At 40.5% G+C, this 12563-nt stretch overlaps 1 protein-coding gene across 1 annotated transcript in view; it reads left to right on the top strand.

The window, feature by feature from the left end:
• Positions 1-12563, top strand: part of slc22a18 (solute carrier family 22 member 18) — an 85203-nt gene that overhangs the window by 56493 nt on the left and 16147 nt on the right. Inside the window, exon 7 of the mRNA XM_020532240.2 lies at positions 1572-1672. Within this exon, the coding sequence (XP_020387829.1) occupies positions 1572-1672 (101 nt within the window). The remainder of the gene's footprint in view (positions 1-1571; positions 1673-12563) is intronic.

Raw genomic sequence — 12563 nt, 5'->3', positions numbered from 1 at the left:
CCATTAATCTTCTATACTTACGGGATCATGGGTTGATTTTTTGGAGGAGGGAGTAGTGATTAGTTGAAGGAGGAACAGTACCATAGGAAGAGGGAGTATTAATACTATCAGCTGACAGTAGAGCTCAGGGTGGAAGTTGAATGTTGAAAAGAATAAGATCTATGGAGCAAGAAATAGGTCTCTGATAGGATGAGCTTGGACATGTGATAAAAAAGCAATGGAAGAGAAATTAAAATCAGCCAGAGTTCCCAGGTCTAGTCACTATCTTGACTCCTGGACACATGTGAGTGATGTGAGGGCAGGATCAGGCCCTTCCTTGGCAATAGCACTTCTAACAATCACAATAGAGACTCATACAAAGAGAATTATACGTGCATGAGATAATTGGAGCGCTCCTGTGGCTAAACAATTGGCAACAGAGCACAGAAAATATTATTAGGAAACAAAACAAAATGTCAAAAAGCAGTTTAGAGTTTCTCTTTCTGTCTTCAGGCAGGTGGGAAATGTCCTTTACAAATTCTCTGTAACATGAGTGCGATCTTACGTATTGGCTAGGCTAATCTCAGAATAATCCCTTTAAAGTGCCTGGTAATAACTGCCTTGAAATTAATGGGTCTTGCCACTTTCGTGGATCTTGATTAGTTTTGCACCAATTATAATTAAGTGGCTATATCACTGCAATATCATGGCGTAAATTGGGCACAGTATATTTGCTGACTACTGCGTCCCAAAAGATTTCTTATAATTTTCACTTATCTACTATATTATCTTGTGTTGATTTACCTCCCCCTTTTTACTCCTCCACTTCTCTTTCCCTCTTATAACCCCCAAAAAGTCATTTGTTGGTGTGACTCTAAACACTGAGTATTGACAGACTCTTCCACTGAGGAGAATATTGCAGCTGAGTCTATTGCTGTCTTCCCTAATATATGTGCACTTTGTAAAAGAGCTCAATGGATTGTGATCAGGAGCAGAAACTGGCTAATATTTACACTGGCCAAGGAGCACAAGGTGAAATATCTGATACTTTGCACTAATTTATCATGCTTCCATCAACTAACTATTTGATCCTGAGATCTTTTAGTTTGTATGGTTCTGCTAAGCTGAATGATAGGTCATTCTAGTGGGTTCTCAAAAACATTCTCTAATTTTACAGCATTTTCTAGCTAAATAATTGGCGCTCTTCTAATGTACATCTACAGCACTTATTGTTAGCCACTAGAGATTAGAAAAAATGAAATCAAAGAAAACTGCAAAGGTCATTCTTTTGTCCACTCATCTGCTTGCGAAGAATGTGGATTCTGTATCTTAAATTTCTCCCAGTGGACCTTTCTCATCCTCGAGTTTTAATACAGCAATGTGAATTTCTCTTTACGTAAATCTCTTAGTAAGTTAGTTCTAAATTATTTGGGCGATCTAAGCAAAATGCAACCATGTAGTTGTCTGCATACGGTCAAGGCCCTTAGAAAACTTCTCTGTCACAAAACCCATACTCTAAAATATAGTCTGTTTTTATTTCCCTTTGAAAAGCATTGAGACTTTACATGATTGGTTTTTATATTCTGTTGCAGGAGTCTTCCAGAGTATGTTTTCAGTTGTTGCTATGGACCATTTCAACTTACGGGCGGAGCACAATGGCTACCTCATGGCTTACATTGGTGTATTGCAAATGGTAAGGGATGTTCTGATATTCTTTCCAACAATGCTGAGCAGTACTCGAGAGCACTGCAAATATCTGGAGAAGTGGCTCCTTTCACATTGTATGGTACAATAGTTCAGAAATACTTACTGTATTTGAAAATGTCAATATGAAACTATTATTAATTAAAAGATATCAGATTAATGGTTTCCTTGTAAATCCCTTTTCATCAATGTGTGCATATCAGAAAATTGGATTGTAACATGCTGTTCCCATTTAGAGTTCCAGTTACAATGTCTGTTGGTTAGCTAGCATTGAAAGGTTTTAATGATAACCAAACTAGGTTTGTATATCAACCCTCATACCAAAAATGACGAAGTGCAATAACTCTTATTGCCAAAGACATCCAAGATGGTCATACAGAGGTATATTAATTTACACAGAATAAATTGTTAAATAAATTTAGATACTATAGTAATAAATGATTGAAGTACTCGTGATTACATCAAAAATTGACTTATCTTTAAATAATCTATCAATGGGATCCAGATTATTTTAAGAGAGAACATAAGCTTAGGGGATCAAAATGCTTCATACATAGTAATGGTAAAACAAAGTTCTGCTCGTTGTTCAGAGATTATATAGTAGAGTCTTAGTAAAATGTAATATCACAGCCAATGCTCAAAGCATCACCGGTAACCTGTTGATTTTCTTTGTTGGCATGAGCACAGGATTATGTCTTCCTCTACAGTTCTCGTGCTTTCCTTGCAAAGAACACAAGTAACAAATCATTAGGATCAATTTCCCTGAACGCTTCCTATGCCTATAGAGTGAGTAAATGGGACCTTGAATAGCAGGTCTTTGTCTTTTTAACACTTCGAGGGATATCCACAGTTCTCCTTAGAGGAATAGCAGAGTCTGACCTGCAGGAGAAATAGAAACAAACTGAAAAGGATTATTTCAGCTCAGTGGAAGTGCTAGCATAGGGCACCCAGAAAATGCGGCTTTGTGGACTGCCCAGGACTCCTGATCAGTGTTTAGTATGAGGGTACAGCCTGAAAAGCTCCAGGATTAATTTCTGCCTTTGTTGAAGATCTGTAAGGTAGCACTGGCATTGCTACAGTTGCTCCCAACATGCATGGAGAAAAGTTAATTAAGTTTCTTATTGCACATCTGCACAAGTGCATCTGAATGCATTTATATCGTGGGTAAGGATGATTTCAGTACAGTATCCCTTATGACGTTTCTAGTTCTCATTGCAATAAACCTTGTCTCATTCAATGAGGCTGACAATTTAGGACTAAATTATGGGCAGTTTTATGTCCCTGATCCACATGCACTAGGAATGGTTGTTAGATTGCCCAAAGACATTTCACAGACATTTTTAACCAGAAGAGAGAAAGGAGTTTTTTATTCCATCAATGGGGTTGAATTCAGGTCAAAGATTTAGAGTGGTAGTGTTGTAGCAGAATGAGCATGATAGAGTTTCCAGTAGGGCAAACCATTCATTCTACTGTATGATACCACCCACAGTGGAATTGACGCTGTACTAATTTCCCCTTTGGCAAAGACATATTTGACTCTGTCGTTCTATGGTTTTATATCTGATGTTGTTTGTAATTTGAATTTTGTTTATATATGTCTGTGCAGGCCTGCCGATTTAATACAAGATGTTACTTATAATTTGGTGTGCCAATATTCTTAATTTAGGCTGTGTGTGGGGACATGGGTGTGGTTTTCAGATAGAGTTCATTCTTTGTCCTTTTTCATCTCTGTCTGTGTGGTCTCTTGCTGTGTGCAAATTTGCTGCTACATATTTTATCTTGCAACAGTAACTACACTTCATTAGTATTTCATGGGCTGTAAATCACTTTGGGGCAACCTCATGTTGTGAAAGGCACCATGTAAGTGCAAGTCTATTTTTTCCTCACTTTCTTTTCAGCTTTTTTCTCAGACTTGTATATAGCTGAGGCACTGCAAACAGCTTATACCATAGAAATCTCATTCCTGAGAAATCACCATTCTAAAAACAGATCAATGTCTTTGAGTTATACTAAAGAATTTCAGGAATTTAGTTGTCATATGGTGTTTGGGAACGTCCATGCCCCAAAACTGGTAACATGCCTCAAAAATGAGATCTACCCTCACCTGATAATGCACCTTGCATTTGTTGGCTACCTTTAATTTGATTAAACATTCCAGTCTGCTTCACAGGAATGGTAGCAAACAAAATACGACTCTTGACAAATTAAGGAAGTGTTAGAACAGGTGACCAAAAATACTACTTCTGTCATCTACACTGTGAAATCTGTTACTTATTAGCTGTGCAATCTGGCCCGTAATCTAATACTTTTAGTCTTGGTATCATTTTGGTGATCTGCTAAGCACCCGTTCCGTGACCAGTGGATCATTCCTCAGGTGTAGTGCCCAGACTGAATTTGGTACTCTAGATGGGCTTGAATCAGAGCTCTGTGCAACTGTAAAATGAAGCCAGCTCCTTATGTTCCAGCCCACTTGATCCACTGCTATCCTAACTCAGAATTATGTCCCACTAATAGGTTTTCAGTCGAAGGAAAAAAATGGCTTTGGAAGTGCTTCTCCATCCTTCAGTGTTGTGATCTGCATTACGTCTCTCTCTTTAATACTTCAAGCACTCACATCGTTGGTCCCTCAAGTAAAAGCAAAATAATGCAGATGCTGGAAATCAGACATAGATGCTGGAGAAACTCAGCAGTCTGGCAGGATCTGTGGAGAAAGAAACAGTGTTACCAATTTGAATCCAAAGACATTTCATCGAAACAGAAGGGGCCTGGAAAATAATTTTTTTTATGGAGTTGACAACCTATGAAGGGGAACAAGTGCAATAAACGGTGACAGTGCCTAAAACAAAAGACAAAGGGAGTGATAATGATGGTTAGGAAGAGACTGAAACATTAAATAGATGTGAATAGTAAGCTTGAAAGGAGAAAGTGGCTCAGCTCTGCTGAGACCAAAACCAGCAAACACAAACAAGTATAGTGATGGGGAGGAGTGTAATCAAAATTAGAACAGCATTCATGCCCTGAGATTGTTGAACTTAATGTTCAGTTCAGAATGAGGTACTGTTCCTCTAGCTTGTGTTAGCATTACTGAAACACTGCAGGCCTAGATGGCAATGTTGCTGTGGACCAAGATCATTCATTGAAATGCCGAGCTACTAGAAGGTCAGGGTCATTCCTACAGCCAATGCGGCCACCCAGTCTGTATTTTGTCTCGCCAGTGTAAAGGACTAAACATTGAAATCAGTGAGGACAAATAAATTGCTGCTTCACCTGGCAGGAGTGTTAACTCTTTTTCTTCCTTCACAGATACTGCCAGACCTACTACAGTTTCTCCAGTATTTCCTGTTTTTACTTTATATGATCTCCTTGGTGTGTAATTTGCTTTTGAGTCTGAGTATTCATTAGGAACAGGGAATAAGCTGCTCTGATATGTGAATTTTCCAATTAATCTCTTACTAGGTCTATGACTAGGTCTGTGGCAACTTCTGACTCTTGTACTGTGGCATGTTGCTGTTTTTGTCTCCTGCCTGTCCTACTATCCCCAGTCTCTGCTGTTAGTCTCTATTGTGTAAGCTCTTCTGTTGCACAAACCTGCCTTAAACACTGCAGATGATTTAGTTTCCATGATGATTGTGTAGTAACTATTTGACCTCAATGCAGACCCTGTATTTGTGATCTCCATGCTGACTTCAGGCATACTATCTTGTGGTCAGTTGTAACTCCCTTGTAGCTAATTTTCTCATGCTCGGCTAACAATATGCTTCATGTTTTTAAGTACATCCAACAGAGAGATGGCAAGGACCATAATATGATGAAGTAGGTAAAAATGCAAGACTTAGCACTGCTGTCTCTTCAAATGCTAAGTGAAGATGTTACCATAGCTGAAAAATTGAATAAGATCTTTAGTTCTATATTTATAAAGGAGGAGAACTGAATAGGAAAATGCTGAAAGTTTTGTAAGCACTTCACAGAACTGCAATGGAATTGTAGCATTGGAGAAGTATTTGACAGGCATGTTGGGGAATCTGATAGCACTGGTAACAGCATCCTGAGGTAATAGTCGTCTTATTCGGCACCACCATAGATGGAAAACCTGGAATTTAGGAAAAATGGAATTTGGGAAAACTGGGTTGGGTTGAAGATAGGGTAATGTACAGTATTATCATTCCACAAAGGATTGATTGCTTTGGCATCACATACTTTGACAGATTTGGTTTCCAAGTACAGGAATGGTTCTAACAACAAAGTCTGGCAACTGTATATATCTTAAAATGTTTTATTTTTTCTACATGAATGCAGGCAATGAGCTCCTGCTCCATCTAGCCACAACTATTTTTAAAAATGAAATTTGCGTTGTATTTCTCAAATCGTATTAAATATAAAAGAGAACTGTTCTCTTTTAGACACAAGATAATGATTTGTCTACGTCAGTGAAAGTATAGGCCTTGTATTTAAATGAAGATCAGCTCCTATACAGCATCAGGACTTTGTGAATAATCCCAAGAATGCGACCAAGAATTCAAACCAATGTGCGTATGAGAAGAAAAAAATTTACTGAGTAAATCCAGCTTGTCCCATACAATTGTAGAATCATTTTGACATCTACTTTCCTTAGCTCACTCAATTCCTGGAAGGTAAGCAATCTCCCGGGACAGGTGAAGAATGTGGTTAAAAATTGAGATTAATTAGGGGAAAACATTTCTGGAAAGTGGCGAATACCAGCCCAGGAGGACTCCATCTGGATCTCAATTGTATTGATCAGTACAAAGAGGTGATCTCTGCCACCCCCAGAATATGCAAATCTTTTGTACAACACAACTGAATGCTAATCATCAGCTTCAGCTGAATCAGTTGTGTTGCTCTGTTGTCTGCATTACCTGTCAAATCTCAGGATGCTGTGAGAAATAATGAACATGCCCCAGTGATCATGGTCAAAAATGCAACGCTAGCACTTAAGGCTCTTGCTGTTGCTTCAATGGAGCAGTTTTGCAAGATTATGGGTACTCCCAATGAATCAGGGCCAACTTCCTTTCTACATAAAATGTCAGTGCTGTTAGAGGTAACTATTAACCAGCCACTTAACTATCTATGAAGAATTAATTGGCATTAAGGATTTATTGTGCTGCTTGGTTCTGGCTTATTGCTGTCATATTTAGGTGTGTTACATAATTTTCAAGTTGCTCCAGGGGTAAGGTGTTCTTGATGAGCATCTTAAAGTACGTTACTAAGTGCTCCTCCTTACAATTAAGGGTCACTGCAGGGCACAAAAACAGCAATCTGGGTTCCTGCAAAATGGGTGTCGGTGAAATACCAATGAGCGATGTGTCCAGGGTATTACATTAACCTTTATGTTCCAATTTCTCTCCTTTTTGCCTGAAGCTGAAGATTTACATTCAGCATCATTACACGCTATTTGGCCACCAACTTGTGTTATGTCCAGGTGACATTTTCACAGTGTTTAAAATATGTTCACCTATTTGCTGTTGATTGCAGGGTAGAGCACGGTCATTTTTCTATGCCACTCTATTGCCCGGAATGTGACTGATCTCACTGAAAAGCGTTGCAGCCATAATTTATTGAGCAACACTGATTGTTGTAGGAAGATGAAGTGTAGACTAAATTAAGAGATGCCAATGTTTAGCATGAATAATTATGTAGCCAGGGAGATGGAGCCTCATCGTAATGAAAAGTGGTGCTAGTTTTAAGAAAAATCTGTGCTGTAAACCAAAGTTCAGCATTTTTGAATTTTTAGAAATCCATGACAAGACCCCACTGGGGAATATTTTAAATGTATCAGGATGACACAGGTGTTTTTCCATTGGTTCTGTGAGTAAATGCAGTATCATGTGCTGTAATGTGTTACAAAGTCCAGAGGGCCCATGTTCTATCTTGTTCTGCCCTGGGTTAACTGATTGGTCAAGAAAATGTAGGGGTGTCACAACTAGCTTTAGCTTTAGGTTGGGGAGAAAAAGAAATATCTGCCAATTTTCCTCTCCCAATTGCTGGCTCGTGAGCCTTGCTAGAAAAGGCATCTGTCAGGACATTGGAGGAGGACATATTGTGATTAACTATGTCAGCCCTAAAGTTGATAAGAGTTTTATCACATGCTGTCAAGGCTCTCACTTGAGGAATGAATGAGTTGCTGGAGCACTATTGCCTCAGTAAGCCTCAATGCCTTCAGGAAACTATGAGAAAAACTATTAGAAAAATTCATCAGCTATACTTCCATTCCCATGCAACATTTTTCATCCTTACTGATTTGTCTCACAGATAATAGATAAAATGATAGCTGTCATTGCTTAAATTGCATGCAAATCTGACTCATCCTTTACTAATGTTTGACCTTTCTATTATTGCATATTTTCTGTGTGATACGTTGAAGATTTCTGATTTGATTGTGCAGTTCTGTGATTTCATGAAGTTGCATCTGTATATAGGCCCAGGTAGTACTGTGCATCATTGCCTGACAGTATACACTCAAATGGTATATCTCATATTTTATCTAGAGAAAATGTTGGAAATAAACAGCAGGTTGATCAGCAACTGAATTAGGAGGGATAGGCTAACAATTTGCATTTAGATATTTTCTCTGAAATATTCTCATGCATTTCTACTCATCAGGAGGGCAGTGGCGCAGTGGTAATGTCACTGTACTAGTAATCCACAATGTTCTGGTTCATGGGTTTGAATCCCACCATGACGAATGGTGAAATTTTAATTCAATAAACTATCTGGAATTAAAAAGCTAGCATAATGGCGGGCATGTAACCACTACCAATTTTCGTAAAAGCCCAACTGGTTCACACATGTTCTTTGGGAAGGAAATGTGCCATCCTTACCTGATTTAGCCTACTTGTGATTCCAGAGTCACAATGTGGTTGACTGTTAACTGCCCTCTGGACACTTAGAGATCGGCAATAAGAAATTAAAAACACCAAATGCTGGAGATCACAGCGGGTCAGACAGCATCCATGGAGAGAGAGCAAGCTAACGTTTTGAGTCTAGATGACTCTTCATCGGAGCTGAAGTGAAGTGCGGAGGGGGCAGCGTTTATGCTATAGTTGGGTTGGGGTGGGGGCGAATGAGAGGGATGGGGTGTAGAGTACTGGGAGAGAAAAGATGTTGGTAGTTTAGATTAAGTGATCAGAATGTGAGAATGTCAGAAATGTGAGAGGAAATGTGTGTCGAACTGGCAGACTGGAAACAACAGACAGGCCCATTGAGGGGGGTGTGGAGGGCAAAGAGGACATGGTGACAGAGAATGTAGCAAGTAAAGCTAAAAGAAAGTGAAGAGATGGGAGTTGGTTCACAATTTAAAGGTGTTGAACTCAGTATTAAATCCAGAAGGCTGTAAAGTGCTTAGTCTGAAGATGAGATGTTGTTTCTCCAGTTTGCGCTGTGATTCACTGGAGCACTGCAGCGTGCTGAAGACAGAAACATGGGCATGCGAGCAGAATGCTGTCTTAAAATAACTGGCTATGGGAAGGTTGGGGTCACGCTTGCACACAGACCAGAGGTGTTCCGCAAAGCAGTCACCCAGTCTGCGTTTGGTTTCTCCAATGTAGAGTAGGCCACATTGGATGCAGTGAATACAATACACAAGATTGGAGAAGGTACAGGTGAAATTCTGCTTCAACTGGAAAGACTGTTTAGGCCCTTGGACGGTGAGCAAGGAGGAGGTGAAGGGGCAGGTGTTGCACCTTCTGCAGTTACATGGGAAGGTGCTGTGGGAAAGGGGGCATGTGTTAGTGGTCAATGAATGGACTAAGGTGTTGGTTCAGAAGTGGTTGAGGGCCCTATCAACCACAGTGGCTGGGAAACCACGTTCATGGAAGAAGCAAGCCATGTCAGCAATGCTGTTTTGGAAGGTGGCATCATCTGAGCAGATGCTACATAGCGAAAGAACTGGGAGAATGGGATGGAGTCCTACATCCGACCTATCACTCGTGTTTCCGCCCTTGCCCCTTCCCATCACCCACAACAGCGTGATCCGGTCCACCTTTTCCTCACTTTACATCCCATCATCCCCTACATTCAAAAGATCATTCTCCGCCATTCCAAACAACTCCAGCAGAATGTCACCACCAAGCGCGTCTTCCCCTCACTTCCCTGTCTGCATTTCACAGGGATCGTTCCCTCCGGGACAGCTAGTCCATTCATTGACTACTAGCACCATCATCCTTTCCCACAGCACCTTCCCATGTAACCGCAGAAGGTGGAACAACTGTCTCTTCACCTCCTCCCTGCTCACCATCCAAGGGCCTAAACAGTCTTTCCAGGTGAAGCAGCATTTCACCTGCACCTTCTCCAAACTTGATTATTGTATTTGCTGCACCCAATGTGGCCTACTCTATATTGATGAAACCAAACGCACACTGGGTGACTGCTTTGCAGAACACCTCCGGTTTATGTGCAAGCATGACCCCAACCTTCCCATAGCCAGTTATTTTAAGACTGCATTCTGCTCGCATGCCCATGTTTCTGTCCTCAGCATGCTGCAGTGCTCCAGTGAATCACAGCGCAAACTGGAGAAACAACATCTCATCTTCAGACTAGAGATAGCAAGAACTGCAGATGCTGGATTTCTGAAGAAGGGTCTCGACCCGAGACGTCAACTTTCCTACTCCTCTGATGCTGCCTGGCCTGTTGTGTTCCTCCAGCTTCACACTGTGTTGTCTCATCTTCAGACTAAGTACTTTCCAGCCTTCGGAACTTGAGTTTTAAACCTTCAAATTGTGAACCACCTCCCATTTTCTCCCTTTCTTTTAGCTTTACTTTTACATTCTCTGTCATCATGTCCTCTCTCCCCTCCTCCCACTCCAGTGGGACTGTCTGTTGTTTCTAGTCTGGCAGTTAGACACACCATCGTTCTGCTATTGTCACATTCTGATCACTTAATCTGAACTACCAGTACCTTTTCTCCCCACCCCACCCCCTCATGCACCCCTAACCCAACTATAGCATAAATGCTGCCCCCTCCACACTTCACTTCAGCTCTGATGAAGAGTCATCAAGACTCAAAACTTTTGCTTGCTGTCTCCATGGATTCTGTCTGACCCACTGTGACCTGCAGCATTTGTTGTTTTGAGTACAGATTCCAGCATCTGCAGTAGTTTGCTCCTACAATAAGAAATTAACCTGTCTTTTTCTCTCAAATGTTGACAAACCTCCTGGTGTGCATTTCCAACAGTTAAAATTTCTAATATTTGTATCTTTTCTTGTATCTATATGTAATCAAACCATTTTGTAATGTAGCTGTAATATAGAAAAGCTGATTCCGGGTTGTAAGACAATCCAAAGTGTCAAATTAATATCGTTTGTGATGTGCACGTGATCGTGTTACATATGACAGTCCGTCCTTCTGTTCTAGTCTTTCAGATCAATGCCAGTATAGCCTTGGTTACCAGTGGCTGAGTATATAAATTTACATTCCATTAAACATTTGTAGCTTGAGAGGCTATACACAGACTATTCCCTGGCCCCTCTGTGTACAGTGATAGAAAGGCCTTAACTTCCCAGTGAACCTTTGTGGCTGTTGCTACAAACTTCAGTGTATTCCTCTGTTTGTGCCTGTGAACCTTGGAACATGCCAGTTCAGACCACTTGGTCATGGCCAGCTTCGTGCACTGGAAGGCCTACAAGTTTCAGGCAGATTAAAGAACATTTTCATCAAATTGACTGCCTTCCAGCAAACATTGATATTTATTTCAGCACACATCCCTAGGGAACAGTAGAGTACAAAGTATTGTGTTACAGATCAACTCAGAATGAACTTTGCCAAGAACTGCTGCATCTCTTGCAGGATGTTGTATGAAAATGCACATTCCAGAAGGACATCAGTGTCAGGTTCTTTCTTAGCACAGCTCCTTTCTTGAGGGCAGCATGTATTGCCAGAGATGGTGTGTATGTGTGTGTGTGTAGAACCTGATGGAGAGAGCCTTCTCACTCTGAGCTAAGCTTCATCTTAGTGCCATTTTAAAAGTTTTGGTGATGAGGCATTTTGTGTAAGTACTTTACCAGTCTGCTCATGAAAACCTACCTCCTTTCTCCACAGGACTTTGAGAACGTTAAATGCAGACACCTGTCTGATTGACTTATGGCCAAAACCGTTTCTGTAACAGTCAATTATACTAGTCCCAATCTTTAAGATTCATCCTACATACCCATAGTCTGCAAACTAATCACTACTTCTGGTATCTCTCGAATGTGTTTTTCCCAAATGGGAACGATGTTGGCGATATCACATTAAGGGGAAGGCTTGGATTGTTCTCAGTTGGATTTAGCATTTCCTTCTATTTCTTTCTGTGATTTTGTTGTTTCCAGCTTTCTGGAGCTGGTGCATGCTGGACACTTTGCTATTCCATGTGCTCAAGATTTGGGCTAAATTAGTTCCATTGTAGCACATTGCTGTAGTAGTTTCACATGTAGCAAACTCTGTTGGATAGTAATGAAGGTGAGGTAGGTTCAGTCTATTTCTCTACCTTTATATGGTTCCATGTAGTTCAACTAATGCTCAGATGACAGCAGCCATGCTTCACCCATTAAGTACTTGTATGGACAGAATCAAGTGGAAGTTGGAATCCCCATGCAGTCAATGTTACACTTTTGAATCATTCATTGACCAAGTGTACAGCAAAAGTAGCAAATACCACAGACAGATTGCTAGTTTCTGATTATCATTAAATAGTAAAGTGTTTGCTGATCTCTTAGAAAAATTTTGAGTCTGAGGTTATGGCTGGAATCAACTGGATGAGAATCTGAGATGACTTGAAATGGTGAATGCCTGATGCCCTTGATTTGTGTACTTGTATTTTCTGTCACTACTATCTCCTCCAGTCCTTCATCTCATTGTCTAATGCTGTTGTTCTTTCAGTGGCAGAGAC

This window comes from Rhincodon typus, chromosome 17 (assembly GCF_021869965.1).
Source record: "Rhincodon typus isolate 14 chromosome 17, sRhiTyp1.1, whole genome shotgun sequence".
NCBI lineage: Eukaryota > Metazoa > Chordata > Chondrichthyes > Orectolobiformes > Rhincodontidae > Rhincodon > Rhincodon typus.
This window is presented reverse-complemented; position numbering and strand designations above follow the sequence as displayed.